This window comes from Ovis aries, chromosome 4, assembly GCF_016772045.2.
Source record: "Ovis aries strain OAR_USU_Benz2616 breed Rambouillet chromosome 4, ARS-UI_Ramb_v3.0, whole genome shotgun sequence".
Lineage (NCBI taxonomy): Eukaryota > Metazoa > Chordata > Mammalia > Artiodactyla > Bovidae > Ovis > Ovis aries.
The window spans coordinates 94,590,724-94,604,410 of record NC_056057.1 but is presented as its reverse complement, the minus strand read 5'-3'; the positions used below and the strand labels follow the sequence as shown (position 1 = coordinate 94,604,410).

At 56.7% G+C, this 13,687-nt stretch overlaps 1 protein-coding gene across 14 annotated transcripts; it reads right to left on the bottom strand.

The window, feature by feature from the left end:
* IRF5 (interferon regulatory factor 5) lies at window positions 1–12,783 on the bottom strand. Of its 14 annotated transcripts, none has more exons than XM_042248804.1 (11): window positions 11,615–11,696; window positions 8,743–8,942; window positions 7,853–7,959; window positions 5,968–6,176; window positions 3,590–3,779; window positions 3,129–3,175; window positions 2,622–2,655; window positions 2,169–2,444; window positions 1,540–1,932; window positions 1,333–1,451; window positions 1–1,033 (listed from the first exon to the last, which is right to left on the bottom strand). In XM_042248804.1, the coding sequence occupies exons 4-11, from the start codon at window positions 6,160–6,162 to the stop codon at window positions 788–790; spliced, it is 1,500 nt and encodes a 499-aa protein (XP_042104738.1). In that variant the 5' UTR covers window positions 6,163–6,176; window positions 7,853–7,959; window positions 8,743–8,942; window positions 11,615–11,696; the 3' UTR covers window positions 1–787. The 14 variants fall into 14 exon arrangements, with proteins under 14 accessions (XP_042104738.1, XP_042104741.1, XP_042104739.1 ...); XM_042248807.1 differs by having other exon boundaries at window positions 8,838–8,942; XM_042248805.2 differs by lacking the exons at window positions 8,743–8,942; window positions 11,615–11,696 and adding an exon at window positions 12,349–12,783.
* Window positions 12,784–13,687: the final 904 nt, after the last annotated feature.

Genomic DNA, 13,687 nt, shown 5'->3' with positions numbered 1-13,687 from the left:
TCTGTTTTTAATATTTATTAATCCAAAAATACATAAATGTCCCCTTTCTATCCCAGGTTCTTAGTTTCTCAAGGGAGGTAGCTGCCAGACTTAGTATCTGGTGTAATACTTAATCTGTCTCTGGATGTTGTGAGGAAATGAGGCTCAAGCTGTGTGTGTGTGTGTGTGTGTGTGTGCTCACGTGTGCGTGTGCGCACGCGCACTCAGTCGCTCAGTCATGTCTGACTATGAACCCATGGATTGTAGCCCAGCAGGCTCCTCTGTCCACGGGATTTTCCAGGCAAGAATACTGGAGTAGGCTGCCATTTCCTCCCCCAGGGGATCAACACTAAAGCTAGGGAACTCCAAAATCAGGCCCATGTCCTGCAGAGGACCTGCCAGGGAGGTCTGACCCCCAGCACTTGGCTCTTCTTGCCAGAAGAAATGAGGCAGCCACAGGAAGGGACTGCTCTGGGGCAACTCCCTCTGTACAACTAGGCCCCCTGAGTTGGCGGAGTTCCTTCCCTCCACACTGATGCTGATGGCCAAGTTCCCCCAGAACCAGTCCAGGAGAGACATATGCAGGAAGACAGAGTCCTCAAAGCAAAACTGGCTTCCAGCTTCCCTCAGCTTCTGAGGAGAACCTGGATCTCAGGCCTCTTTTCCCTCTTCTTCATGACCCAGATCCGCTTCTGGAGACCCCAAGATAGGACCCTGCTGCTCATCAGGTGCCCCCTGGGAACTTTCGCCCTCCACATCTCCGCACAGCCACCCAGGAAACCTGGGCCAGTCACTACATGCAGCCTCCTTACTGCATGCCAACTGGGTGCATGGGCCAGGGTCCCTGTGCAGCACTGAGGCCTGGCATGGCAGGGGTTTGGGCCACAGGCTGCAGATGCTGCTGAGACAGCCAGATGTGATGGAGCTCCTTGAACTGTTCCACCATGCGGTCTTTGAGGTCTGGGTTTGAGATCTGTAGCCGGATGCTATCAGCTGACCAAGAAAGCTCCCCTGAGAACATCTCCAGCAACAGCCGGGCTGCTACGGGTACCACCTAAGCGGGTGAAGAGGAGACAGGACAGGATGAACTGTCTGGATTGGCAGGGCTGTCCAATCGAGTTATACATGAGGGGATCCACCAGGGGCAGGTGGTAGTTCACATCTGCCAGAAGAAGGGGCACCAATTTCTACTTCATAAAAAGGCAGCTTATGTGTGAGCAGTGCCGGTCCTCATTTAACACTGACTGCTGAATTCACCCTACCCAGACAGTCCTGCCCCTCCACCCTGGGGCAAGGGCCCAGGATTCCCCAATATCCAAAGCAGAGTTCGGGAGGTTGAAGATGGGCGTATACCTGTACAGTAATGAGCTTCTTCTCCCGGGGCTTGCAGTCAGGCCACTCCTCCCCAAAGCAGAAGAAGATCTCGAATGGAGGCGGGGTGTTGGTCTGGCCCTTCTGGAATAGGATGAGCTCTGCATGGAGAGCAAGACCCTCAGTCAGAGGCGAGCACAGGCCCCTGGGTGAAAAGAGACCCAGAGGAACACGAGGTGGGGCCCTCACCATTGAGAAAGTCCTCCAGGCTGAAGAGCTTGGTCTTGACCTCCCGCTGGATGGGGTTGGGGTGCGAGCCATGCGCTGAGGCGCAGGGCCCGCTCCAGAACACCTTGCACTGGCACAGGCGGATGGCATACAGATCCTGGCCTTGTAGCTGAAGGATGAGCCCACGGTCCAGGACGTCCAGCAGCTGGTTGGTGTAAAAGCGCTGCTTCTCACTGGGGATGTCCTCAGGGCTGGGGAAGCGCACTTGCTCCAGGCTCACCGGGCCAAAGAGCTCCACCTGCTCCTGGGTGGCCTCCAGTTGGCTGTAGAAGAGCCGGCAGCCTTGAGGGTTGCTGATGGTGAGAGCCCGGGGTGGCCGCCCCCGGTATTGGAACTTGATCTCCAGGTCAGTCACTGCAGGACAGAGAGGCAGGCCCGCCCCGCCCATGAGCCCCATGCCTCCGCATTCTGCCGCCCACTGATCTTCTCTGCCCTCTCTGCCCTGCAGCCAGGCCATCATCGGTCCTCCCCACTTCCCTCCCAGCCAAGCAGGGATTGGTATGGGCATTTTTGTTCTTCTCTTCATCATCCTCCACCCTCCCAGCTGCTCCTCCCTGCCCGCCCTCCACCCCCGTCCCTTGGATTCTTACGAGGCAGCATGTGGGGGCTGATCAACAGGTCAGGCAGGAGTTGTTCGCCTGCGGGGGGCAGGCTGGTAGACAGGGGCCCAGGCTGCGGGTGCGAGCTCGGCAGGACCTCAGAAAACACCTCCCCAAAGTCAGCGGCGTTGCCAGGAGCAGGGACCAGCAGGTTGGGGCCTGGAGCAGGGGGTGCCAACACCACAGGCGGCTGGAGAGTGGGTGGCCACTTGACATCCTCTTTGGGTAAAGAATAGGGTGCCATGGCAGGGCCGGGCTGCACTGCTTCTATAGAAGGTGGGAGTGGACAAAATTTTAATGTCACTTCTAGGAACTGCCTCCAGGCTTACCTACTCCCAGCCCTGGGCCATCCCCCAGCCTCCCTTCAGGCCCCTCCCAGGCACCTGTGGTCCCCGCAGCTCCTCCTTATACTAGACCCCCAACCACACCACCTCCCAGCCCCACCTGTGATGCTCAGGCCTGGTAACATCTTCTGGAGCTGAAGAGAAGACACAGGCAAAGGAGGAACGAGGAGGCCAGAGAGAGAAGGGAGGACAGGTTATTAAACTGATCCGATGCTGAAGAATGAGACCCACGAGGCAACTCCCTGGTCTTCAGCTCAGGCGAGGCCAGACCCTCAGGCCCAGCTCTGCCATCCAAGGCATGTCAGTAGGCTCTTGGTGCCCCAGTTTCTGCTTCTGCAGGTGGGAATACCTACTAAGCCCCAACTACTGAGGCTGAGACCATGCATGAGCATGTTTTCTACCAACAGAGTCCCAGGGAGGTTCAAGGTGGTGACTTTGTTCCTGTCCCAAGAATCCCAAGAGAAGAAACTCAGAGAAGGGCTGCAGAAATGGCAGCAGGCTCCAGAGGAGTGGAACTGCCCAGTCCTGCAGTGGAGTGGGACAAGCAGCCAGGCCTAGCGAGGCCCAGGGCAGTGGCACAGGCTGCCAAGCGCACCCCCAAGCTCACCTCCTCCTCTTCTTCCTCCTCAGCATTATCCTCACTGGGCTGTGACTCTTCAGGGGGAGACAGAAATAACAGACCGGAAGGGAGTCAGTGGGGGAGAGGGAGGAAGGCCTTCAGGGCTCCGGGTGGCTTCTCTCCTGCCCAGAGCTGCCCAAACACAAAGGGAAAGGCCACACAGCCACCAGCAATCACTGGGGACACTGCCCCTGACCCCACGGCGCTCCCCTCCCTGGGTCTCCCGACCTACATTCACTGGAGCCAAGAACCAGGATGGGGTGAGGAAATCAAACCCGGCGGGGAGGGGCCTGGTCCATGCCAAGCCGCTCCTAGCCTCACCAGTGATCCACTTCTGGGAGCCCTGGGTTACTGCCCGAGCGGCACATCCCCAACCACTGCACGCTGGAGGGGCCCCAGGCCTCCGTGCATAGCCCCCTAGGTGGCCCACATTCAGCCAGGCAGAATACCTGCGGGAGCTGGGCCATTGGTGCAGACCTCGTAGATCTTGTAGGGCTGAGGCGGCATGTCCCGGGGCCCGTCATAGATGAGGCGGAAGTCACGGCTCTTGTTCAGGGCACAGCGCAGGTTGGCCTTCCACTTGGCAGGATCAGCCTCGTCCACCCCCTCGGTGTACTTCCCCGTCTCCTTGGCCCAGGCCTAGGGCAGGAAGACAAGACAGACAACCACAGAGAACCACGCCCCTCACCGAAGCCAGCCCCTCTGGGCTGGGGGCAGTCACTGCTGTGGATGAGACCATTACACAGGCGGAGCCCAGCGCCCATCTGCAAAGTGGGAGTTAGGAGGCCAGTCTCTTAAGGCTCCAGCAAGCTAGAGGAATTCTAGATGCTTTGAAAGGCATCATACTCACTGGTCTTAAGATGGCAAACAGGTATAATCTCTAAGGAGATGGGATAACATGGTGGATAAGAGGGGTCTGGAGAAGAACTGGCTTTGGATCGGAATCTGCCACCGCCACCTGTGTGCCAGGCCATGTCACTTTGCCTCTCTTTGTTTTGGTCTCCCCATCACAGCATCTGCCTCACAGTGTGGTGGTGGAGACTCAGGCTTAATGCCCATAAAGCGCTCTGAACTGTGTCTCCCCTTGGGATGGACTCTGTACACTTGGGCTGCTGGTATTATTATAACGATTTTTTTTTGTAGGGTGTGCCTCACCATGTGGCTTGCGGGATCTCAGCTCCCTGACCAGAGATTGAATCGGGCCATGGCGGTGAAGGCGCTGGAGTCCTAACCACTAGATCACTAGGGAACTCCCAGTACTGTTATTTTGGAAGGTAATTTGGTTGATCTCAGGATTACACATTTCCATCCTTTAACCCAGTAATTTAACTTCTGGGAATTTATCTGACAGATAAAGATGCATCCACACAAAAGCTTGCACATATAAGCTTATTCACTGCAGCTCTGTTTCTAAAAGAAAATGACTCTCAATTATCTAAATGTCCATCAATGGGGGCTGGTTAAATTATGACCAACCCATAAAATGGAATATTGGGCAACAAGAAAAAAAAAAAGGAGGAAGTTTTTTATATACTGACACGTTGTAATCTTCAAAAAATGAGGTGCAGAAGCATCTACCATTTTTGTCAAAAGTAGGGGAAAGGATCGGAGAAGGCAATGGCACCCCTCTCCAGTACTCTTGCCTGGAAAATCCCATGGATGGAGGAGCCTGGTAGGCTGCAGTCCATGGGGTCGCTAAGAGTCGGACACGACTGAGTGATTTCACTTTCACTTTTCTCTTTCATGCACTGGAGAAGGAAATGGCAACCCACTCCAGTGTTCTTGCCTGGAGAATCCCAGGGACGTGGGAGCCTGGTGGGCTGCCATCTATGGAGTCGCACAGAGTTGGACACAACTGAAGTGACTTAGCAGCAGCAGTAGGGGAAAGGATAGGCACATATTTGCTTGCATATGTACAAAAATCCCTCAGGAAGGATAAACAAGAAACTGAGAATACGAACTGTCCCAAAGGAGGAGGTTGGGTGTCTGGGAGACCGTCTCCCATTTGGGAGACTTTTTGCATTTTACACTTTTTTAAATGTTGAATTATGTGACCATGTTACTTATTCAAAAATGAGAAATGGATTTGAAAGGAACCTTGAAAAGACAAACACTAAGCGCAAAAAACTAAGCAATACATGGCCAAAACTTTAAAAATAAGCATTCTCTTCGACCCAGAAGTGTTCAACTCTAGGAACTAATCCCAAAGGAAACCATTTGAGATGTGCCAAGGATAAGAGTTTAGAGGGTGTCCATGGCAGTGTGATCTTCAACATGGAGACACTGAAAGCAACCTAAGGTGTCCAAAATCTGGGACTTGGTGACTAAAGTGTGCTCCCTGCTCCGATGGAATGTTCAGTGGCATTTGAATGTGGCATTTGTTGGAACGGGGAAGCCGGTCCTGATGTTGGGTGGAAAATGCAGGTTACAAAATAGAGTCTATAGCTTGATTCCATCTTTGCACTTCATATACACATGGAGAAAACTGATAATACAAGCAAAAAAATATTCATAGTATTGAGATTATGGGGGAATTCTGTGGTCCTTTAAGTGCATGTGTACACCAAATGTGCATCCTGGACAGGCGCTCACGTATGATGAAAAAGTACAAAGAGGGAGAGGGGGAGGAGTTACCCGAAGGTCTCCTGGGGCCCCTCAGTCCTCACCTTGCTCCAGGGATCTGGTTAGAAAGGTTGCCCAGCGGTGATGCCTGCAGCCCTTAGCCCCGGCCTGGGGTCGCTGCCCACAAGGCAGCTGGAAAAGTGGCCAGTCTGATGTAGGGGAGAGCCCTTTTCTAGGGAAGGGCCTTCAGAGGCCCAGGGCTTACCTTGAAGATGGTGTTATCTCCGTCATGGCTAGGGCCGTGCCGCGTGGCGTGGCGCCAGGGGATGTAAAACAATTTCTTTTCCCCGTTGACCCACTGAAGCCCAGGGTACTGGCAGCTGTTGACCTGGGCCACCAGCCAGGGCTTCAGACGCACGCGCCGGGGCGGAAGCAGGGTGGCGGGGGCCGGCTGGTTCATGGCACAGGCGTCTGCTGGAGAGAGCGGGGGCAGTCAGTGCACATCAGAGGGCCGAGCCACGGCCCGCAGGACTCCGCCTTCCTCCCAGCACAGGAGGCCAGAGGACTTCCCCTTCCTCCCAGCACAGGAGGCCAGAGGACTCCCCCTTCCTCCCAGCACAGGAGGCCAGAGGACTCCCCCTTCCTCCCAGCACAGGAGGCCACAGTCGCTCCAGCCTGTCCAGATGCTTGAGTCAGTTCTCCTCTCCAAGCATCAGCTTTCCTGTCACAAGGTCCCTGCGTCTGGGCTTTGTCTGAGGGAAAGGAAGGAGGGGTACACAGCTGGAGTGGACACTGTGGGTGTCCCACCCAGACGTCCTGTGTCCGGCGGGGCAGCAGTTCCCCAGCTGCTGTGAGTCCCAGCACAGCACGGAGCTGCCCATTGCCGGAGAGCTGCCCTCAGCTGCCCCCCTCCAGGGCCAGGCCACTCCTCCACTCTGTGGGGCAGAGCCCACAGTCAGTGACACACAGGGACAAAGGGCCGGTCCCCTTGCTTCAGGCGGAGCAAATGTGCACTCCCCACAGACTCTAGCTGAAGCCAGTCTCCGGCTGAGCCCACATCCTTGCTTAGCTTTCTTCCTGCTTCCCCTGTTCCCCTCCCTCTCCCTCTCCAAACCAACTTCCAAGAAACCCCGCTAAGACAAGGCAGAAGCTGTGAGTCAGGGAGGGGTTTCCACACCCAGTCCTCAGAGCTTCCTTCCTTCCTTGGTTTCCCTCAGGGATGAAGCTTCCCACCCTCCTCCGACCTGGACATCTTGAAAGAAATCCCATGAGCCAACTCCATCTACCGCCTGAATCGCTGGCAAGGACAGTGGCCACCAAACTTAGAACTTCTGCTTTTCAAGGCAGCAATTTCCTAGACTCTGGTTCCTCCACCAACCATGCATTCATTCAGCAGCACCTTATGTTCGCTGTGGGGTCCACACAGATAGGGTCTCCACCAGAGCGAGTGCCACCCCCCACCCCAGGTCACAGACTTGCCTCCCTGGTCAGAGGCCAGCTGGTCACAGGGAGTCTCTGCCTCCTCCACTGCACCTGCCAGCCCCTCTCCAGACCCCGGACCGAAACTTCTCTCCACTGTCCTGAGCCTGCTTTCACTCTGCTCCACTCCTGCAGGGTTTCTCCCCTGCGCTTGCCCCTCAACTGTGAGCCCGGGGTCAGCAACAGAAGGGACGGGGCCATCATAGCCCCCCCGGGCTGAGACTCAGAGGAGACTCTGTCGATGGGCAAGGAAGGAACAAAGGGCTGAGCCACGACGAGAAATGAGGCTGCCTCCCACCCTGGGCCCTAGGTTTCTGAGCACATGTGAGTTAGGTGGGCGTGCACTTGCGTGTGTAAGAGGACACACACTGCGCAGGTACCATGCTCCTCTCCCACTTCCTTGGTCCACCCGTCCCTGTAGAAGACGCTCCACAAGTGATGGAGAGGGAGCGGCCACGACGGTGGCATAGGGGTGGGGTGGGCCGGGGTCTTTCGCAGAAGTCGTGCTTCCTGGAACAAGGGTGCCAACACTAGCCCTCCGGGCTGGGTCCTCCAACACTCACAGCTCCCTCTCCAAAGTGCCACGGGCTGCCCTGGACTCTCCTCCACTGAGACAAGTGGGGCTCCTATTCCGCCCTGCCCAGCCTCCCCCACCCAGACGTCTCGCTTACTTTCCAGGTCAGTGGGCGACCTCTTCAAGGGCAGGAGTGCCTCCGGGTCTTTCTTCCTCACCACTCTCCCCTCTTGGGCATCTGCATTTACTGGGCCAAAGTAGGACCTAAGGAAGGCCAGCCAGATGTTGGAAGCGTCCGTCCTCCAGCTGTTTATCGCCCCACCCCCACCCGGCTGCCACCCCAACCAACGCTGCCCTCCCCAACCAACCCTCCCCTCCTCTGACTCAAAGGTGAGACCAGACCCAAGAGGAAAGCTGTGAGCGCTGTGGGGCAGTGAGGGTCTGAGGTGGGCAGGCCTGTCCGGGAAGGGATGACTGAAGGAAATGAGGTATCTGGGTGGCTGATGTAAACACTCAGTGGGGTGGGGATGAGAAATACCCCCGTGTGGCAGAAAGACTAGGGTTCAAGTCAAGACCAAGACAGCCTCCCCTGCGACAGACTACATCCTTGCTGAAGAACCTTCTGACAGCTAAAGCCACCCAACCACAGGCTGAACTGTTGCTGGGAACAAAGGCTTCTGGGAGTACAGAAGTCTTGGTGGGCTTCCTGGCCTGCACTGGGATACACACGCACACACACACACACACACATACACACACCCCATCATCCAAGCCTGCTTCAGAATGTCCCCTGAAATTCCCTGCCCAACACCTTTCTGGGTTGTGGCGCCTAAGCGCCACCTCCACGCTGCTAAGGATTCTTGTCTGTGGGCCTCTCCCCAGAGCAGTGACCAGCACTGGGCTGAGACAGAGAGGATGGGAGAGCACCCGGCCCTGCCCCCTGGTCTCAGAAGATGGGTGACTCGGTTCCCCTTTCTGCACTAGCCTCCACCCAGCCCTAGGGGAAATGAAAGTGGCCAGACCGGACAACTCGGAAACCTGACTCACTATGAGCTGGGGGAGGGAAAGGATGGGGAGAAAAATCACATTTGGGTCCCCCCGACCAAATGCTCCATCTCTCATCCTGTAGCCCTTCCCCCAACCCTCAAGCCCGCTGGCAGTCGTCGTCCATTGTGTGATTCACAGCGTTGGAGAGCTTCATCCAATTTGTGTCTGCTGCATCCCCACGCCTCCCAAAGGCCTGGGTCCTAGAACAGACGGGCGACGGTCACAGCAGCAGGCCATGCTGGCTGCGAGAAGGTGGACCGGGGAAAGTTCTGCTGACAGAGGGCAAGGCAAGCTTCCCTGATGACCCCCACACATGGTCTGGCCTGCAGCTGTGCCAGAGGTGGTGAACTGGGAAGCCAGGAAGGTCGATTTCTCTGCCCAGGGCAAGGAGGGTGTCAGGGCAAGTCCAGCTGCACCGCTCTACAACACCAACTCTGAGCTCCTGGCAGTAAGGTGCAGCCCCTTCTAGCAGCACAGGGAAGGGCTCTGTAGAGGGCCTCCCACCAAAAGCCTGGCCGTGGCCAAGGGAGGGTCTGCCTAGCAAGCCACACAGGGAGCTTCAGCCACAGTCTGCCTTGTATCCAGGGTCATCAGGACCAGGCTCAGCATCAGCTCGCCAAAGAGGCTGCTTCCTGCCTGGAGATGGACTTAGACCTGATGCAAGCTATCCCAATGCCAGGAGTTCTGAATTTCAGTGCCCTTGTGCTCCATTCCTACTTCCATCCTGAAAGAAGCAGTCACTCAGATTCCCAGGGGGTCCCAGAAGCATAGCCCTGAGAAAGTCCATTCTACATCCCTCCCTCATCAGGAAAGTGGCTCACGAGGTAAAGAATCTGCCTGCAATACTTTGCTCTAGAATAACAGGTCCTATCTCTGGATGGGGAAGATCCCCTGGAGGAGGGCATGGCAACCCACTCCAGTATTCTTGCCTGGAGAATCCCCTGGACAGAGGAGCCTGGTGGGCTATAGTCCATGGGGTTGCAAAGAGTCGGACACAACTGAGGAACTACACACACACACACACACACACACAGACGCCCCTCGTGGCTGCTGGGAGGACTTGACATCCCATCAGGATGCAGGTTGGTCAGGGGGTCTGCCCTGACTCCTCAACAGCTGTGCAGGTTTGCAACCCCCAGACTAGCCTTGTGGATTAGAGCCCTGAAAGATGGGGGAAGGCGGGATGAGCATACATCAGCTTCCATGGAAACATCAAAGGAGGAGTGGCCTGCTGAGGACCTGAGGAAGGCCCTATTATAGGGGAAGGGGCAGCCCAGGAGCATCTCCGGAGGTGCACAGGCCCGGCAACTCCTGAACTCCCAGGAGCCAGCCACAAGGGAAGCCTGAACACTGTGGGCACCAGGGACCTCCTAGGGGAGAAGGCTCTGCAGCCCCCAGCACTGCGAGATCAGCAAGCCCTTGCACCTCCTGAATTTGATTCAGACGTTTCCCGAAAACTCCACACCAAACTCCTGAAGAAGGCATGGGTGCCCGGCGTCCAGCGAGACCTTAAGCCCCTCCCCCTCCAGGGGAGACGAGCTGAGACTCCAGGGCGGCAGATGAGGGCAGAAAGACGCTTCCCTCGGCTTCCTCTGGGGGCACGGTGGGGTAAGGCCAAGGCGCAGGTGGGGAAACCCCAGGGTTAAAAAAAGGGTGGTTTCCCAAGGCTTCCCTTGACTTGCTGGGAGCCCCAGTATCCAACCCTATAACCCTGCTCTGGCCTGGCTGCCTCTCCCGGGAGACTCTAGCTTTCTCCATCGACTCCCCCCCGCCTCGTCCTTACTGGTCCTGGTCACTCATCCCCGCTCTGGGCGCGCAGGGAGCCCCAACTCGGCTCTGCTCTCAAGACCGTCCCCGCAGGTGCCCGGCTTGGCCGCGCCTCCTGGCCCAGCCCACTGAACTACCCCCACTCCCTCCCCGGCCCGGAGCGCTGGTTTAGGGTCTGCCTCTCCGACCGCTCCTCAGGGTGGAGGAGCCCCCGCCCTCATCCCCGCTCTGCTGGGGGCAGGGTGGCGGCGAAGGCAGGGAAGTCCCCTCCGCCTCAGGTCCCCAGGGCCAGATCCGGTGCCTCCGGGGCCACAGAGACAACTGCGCGCCCGGGCCGCGCAGGTGTTCACCGTCTCCTATCCCGCAACACGGTCACACTGGTCTCACTTTCCCTCCACTTTTAGATTCTCGATTGTTTCCTTCTGATGCTCGGGGGAAGGCTGTAGAGAAACTAGTCTAAGAAGTATCACGTCCGTGGTTCTCGCTTAGGAGGGTCAGCAGCTGCTTTCCTCCGCTGCAAGTAAAAGGACAGCCGGCGCCTCGCCTGACACCATCTTCCCAACCACTCTCTGCCCGAATTCTTGCCATTGTCTTAAGATCCAGGGAGAGATGGACCTCTTAAACCTCATTCTCTTACTGGAAAGGATGAGGGGAGGGCTGCCCAGGGAAGGGGGATCGGAGCGTACAGAATTCTAGGCGGAATCGGGGCTTTCCCTCCATGGCCCAAGCCGGGCGCTGCCCATCCCATGGCAGCCGGGCGCTGCCCATCCTCCGCGAAGGCCAGAGGAGGGGAGAGAAGCAGGAGAGCTGGCGCCCCCGGCCGCGGTGCGGACTCCGCCGCCCGCGCGTCCGGGCTCCTCGGGTGCCTTCTGGACCAAGGCTGATGGTGCGGGGCACCCCTCTCTGATCAAGACATAGGAGGCATCTTGGGGACCCCCACAACGGCGGGGCGCGTCCTGCCTTGGGCGTTCCCCACCCTGAGCTCGGGCACCTGGAAGAGCCGGACGCTGACCCCTCCCGCGCGCCCGCACCGCTTCAGTCCCCAGCCCGCCGCCGGCAGGTGCCCCGCGGGCGCGGAGAGGAGCGCGCGGCCGCCTGGACTTACCTGTCTGCCGTGCGCCCGCGTGGCTGCGCCCGGGAGCCCCGGCCAGGCGGTGGGGCCGAGCTGCGCTGTCCTGGAGCCGCGCCGGTCCGCCCGCCCGCCCGCTCGCCACTTCCGCATCACCCGCCCCCGCCCCTGGGCCGCGGCCGCCCAGCCTTGGTGCGCCGGCAGCGCCCCGCCCTTCCCCGCAGAGCCACCCTGGGGTCCCCGCGCAGACTCAGCGACCGAGGGACGGGGCTGAGCCCCGGGCCAGGCTGGTTCCCCTGCAGCCCAGGGCCTGGCGGAGATGCGCGGCAGCGCGGTGGCCTGGACGGACTGCTGGGCTCCGTCAGAAATCTGGAGGCGCAAGAGTCGTTCGACAACCTCAGCCCCCCCACCCCACTCTGCCATAGTGATCGGCTGGGCCCGGGAACTTTCTAGCCTGTCCCTCCGGGACCTCTAGATTGGTACGGACACTGGCGATCAACCGATCCACATACGAGCGCGGTGGGGGTAGTAGTAGCCCCTGGCGTTCGCCCCACGAGCCCGCGAACCCTTCCGAGGGTCGCCCAGTACCCAGCCACTGGCATCCAGACTCAGACACTCCCTCCACAAGGTGCCTACAGACAGGGATGGTCAGGCTACTCTCTTTCTGATCCTTAACCTTCGCACCTGCCTGCCCCTGCTCCCCGTCCCTGATCGCCTTGGGGACCTCTGTGGGTCAGCACCTTGGTCTCTCGTCCCACCTCTTCACTCACCGCTACCTTGACCATCCGTCTGCCAGTCTGAACGTTTTTTGGTTCCGCAGGCAGGCCTCGTTCGCTGGTTGCAGCCCTCACATTGTCCAGTTACCACTCCTGGAGCAATCTTCGCGTGGGAACTCCTGCTCCTCTTCAGATTTTGTTTCAGCATCACTCCTTTGAAAAGCTTACCTTGACTTTGTCTCCTAGGTAGGGTTCCCAGACCCTGAGGCTTATCTTCACTGGTTTTCACTTAGGAGTTTAATGTCTGATTTCCACTAGAATCAGCTTACTCAGGAACCATGCCTGTCTTTTCATCTCCTATTTTCTATAGTAATTTTTAATAAAAAAATTTTATATGAAGGAAATTTATGTCAATCGATTACATCTTAGATAGAAACTAAAATATATAAGTTCTAGAAAGTACTCTTTGCCCATTAAAGTTTAGTGCCTGTATTTTTAACAAACACAGGGGTAGCAGTTAGTGGATGAATCAGAACTTTGACCTTCCCTTCCCACCTCCATCTCTGTAGAAATACCTGGGTTAATCTTCACCCCTGATCTGTTTCATTGCTCGTTACGTGCTGTCCTTTTTCTCCTCTCTTGCATTTCTCTCCTTCTCCCCAACTCTTGTAGCCCTAATATAAAATAGAAATATAATCTTATATAAGTATTGTATTATTTGTATCTGTTGAATATGTCGCTACTTAAGATTTTTAAGATTTAAAGTGTGAATGCAGAAAATGAGGATAGGGAGATTGTTCTGTATTTCTTTCTTTAAAAGTGAAACTGCTATTTAAATTGAAAATAGTTCCCCCCAAAATACAAACCTTTTTCATTGGAGGTGAGTCGTGCTTAATAGGAAGTATTCTATGTTGGACTAGAAAATATATCTGGAATGATTGTCAAGAAGAATCTTCTAAATGTCCCACACACACAGTCTAAGGGAGACTAGAACTAGGATTCTGCCCACCCCCACGACTATCCCCAGTCCTCAGGTGAGGCCCCCCACCCTGTGAGCCCCTGAACTTGGTCTAAAACCATTTGGGGGATTTCCCTGGTGGTACAGTGGCTGAGACTCTGCGCTCCCAATGCAGGGGGCCCAGGTTTAATCCCTGATCAGGGACCTGGATTCCACTTGCTGCAACTAAGACCTGGCACAGCCAAATAAGTTTTAAAAAAAGAATCCTCTGGAGGCCATGTGTAGAAGAGGGGGCACTGCCCTTGAGCTTGCATCCACTTCCGCTGTGTTCAAGCTCAGGGACCTTAGGCAGGTCCTGTGAATCTCATTTCCTGCGGTGAAAGGGGAGATGATGGTACTATTGAGATCGCAGCATTGGCATGAAGTTCCAGGGCC

Bases quoted from the DNA above. Each gene is read 5' to 3' on its own strand.
- IRF5 (XM_042248805.2), bottom strand. From the start codon at position 6,162: ATGAACCAGCCGGCCCCCGCCACCCTGCTTCCGCCCCGGCGCGTGCGT. The intron at 3,780-5,967 runs GTAAGCCCTGGG...TTCCTGCCCTAG, and splicing joins GAGATAACACCATCTTCAAG to GCCTGGGCCAAGGAGACGGG. The intron at 2,445-2,621 runs GTGGGGCTGGGA...CACCTTCTATAG, and splicing joins ACCAGGCCTGAGCATCACAG to AAGCAGTGCAGCCCGGCCCT.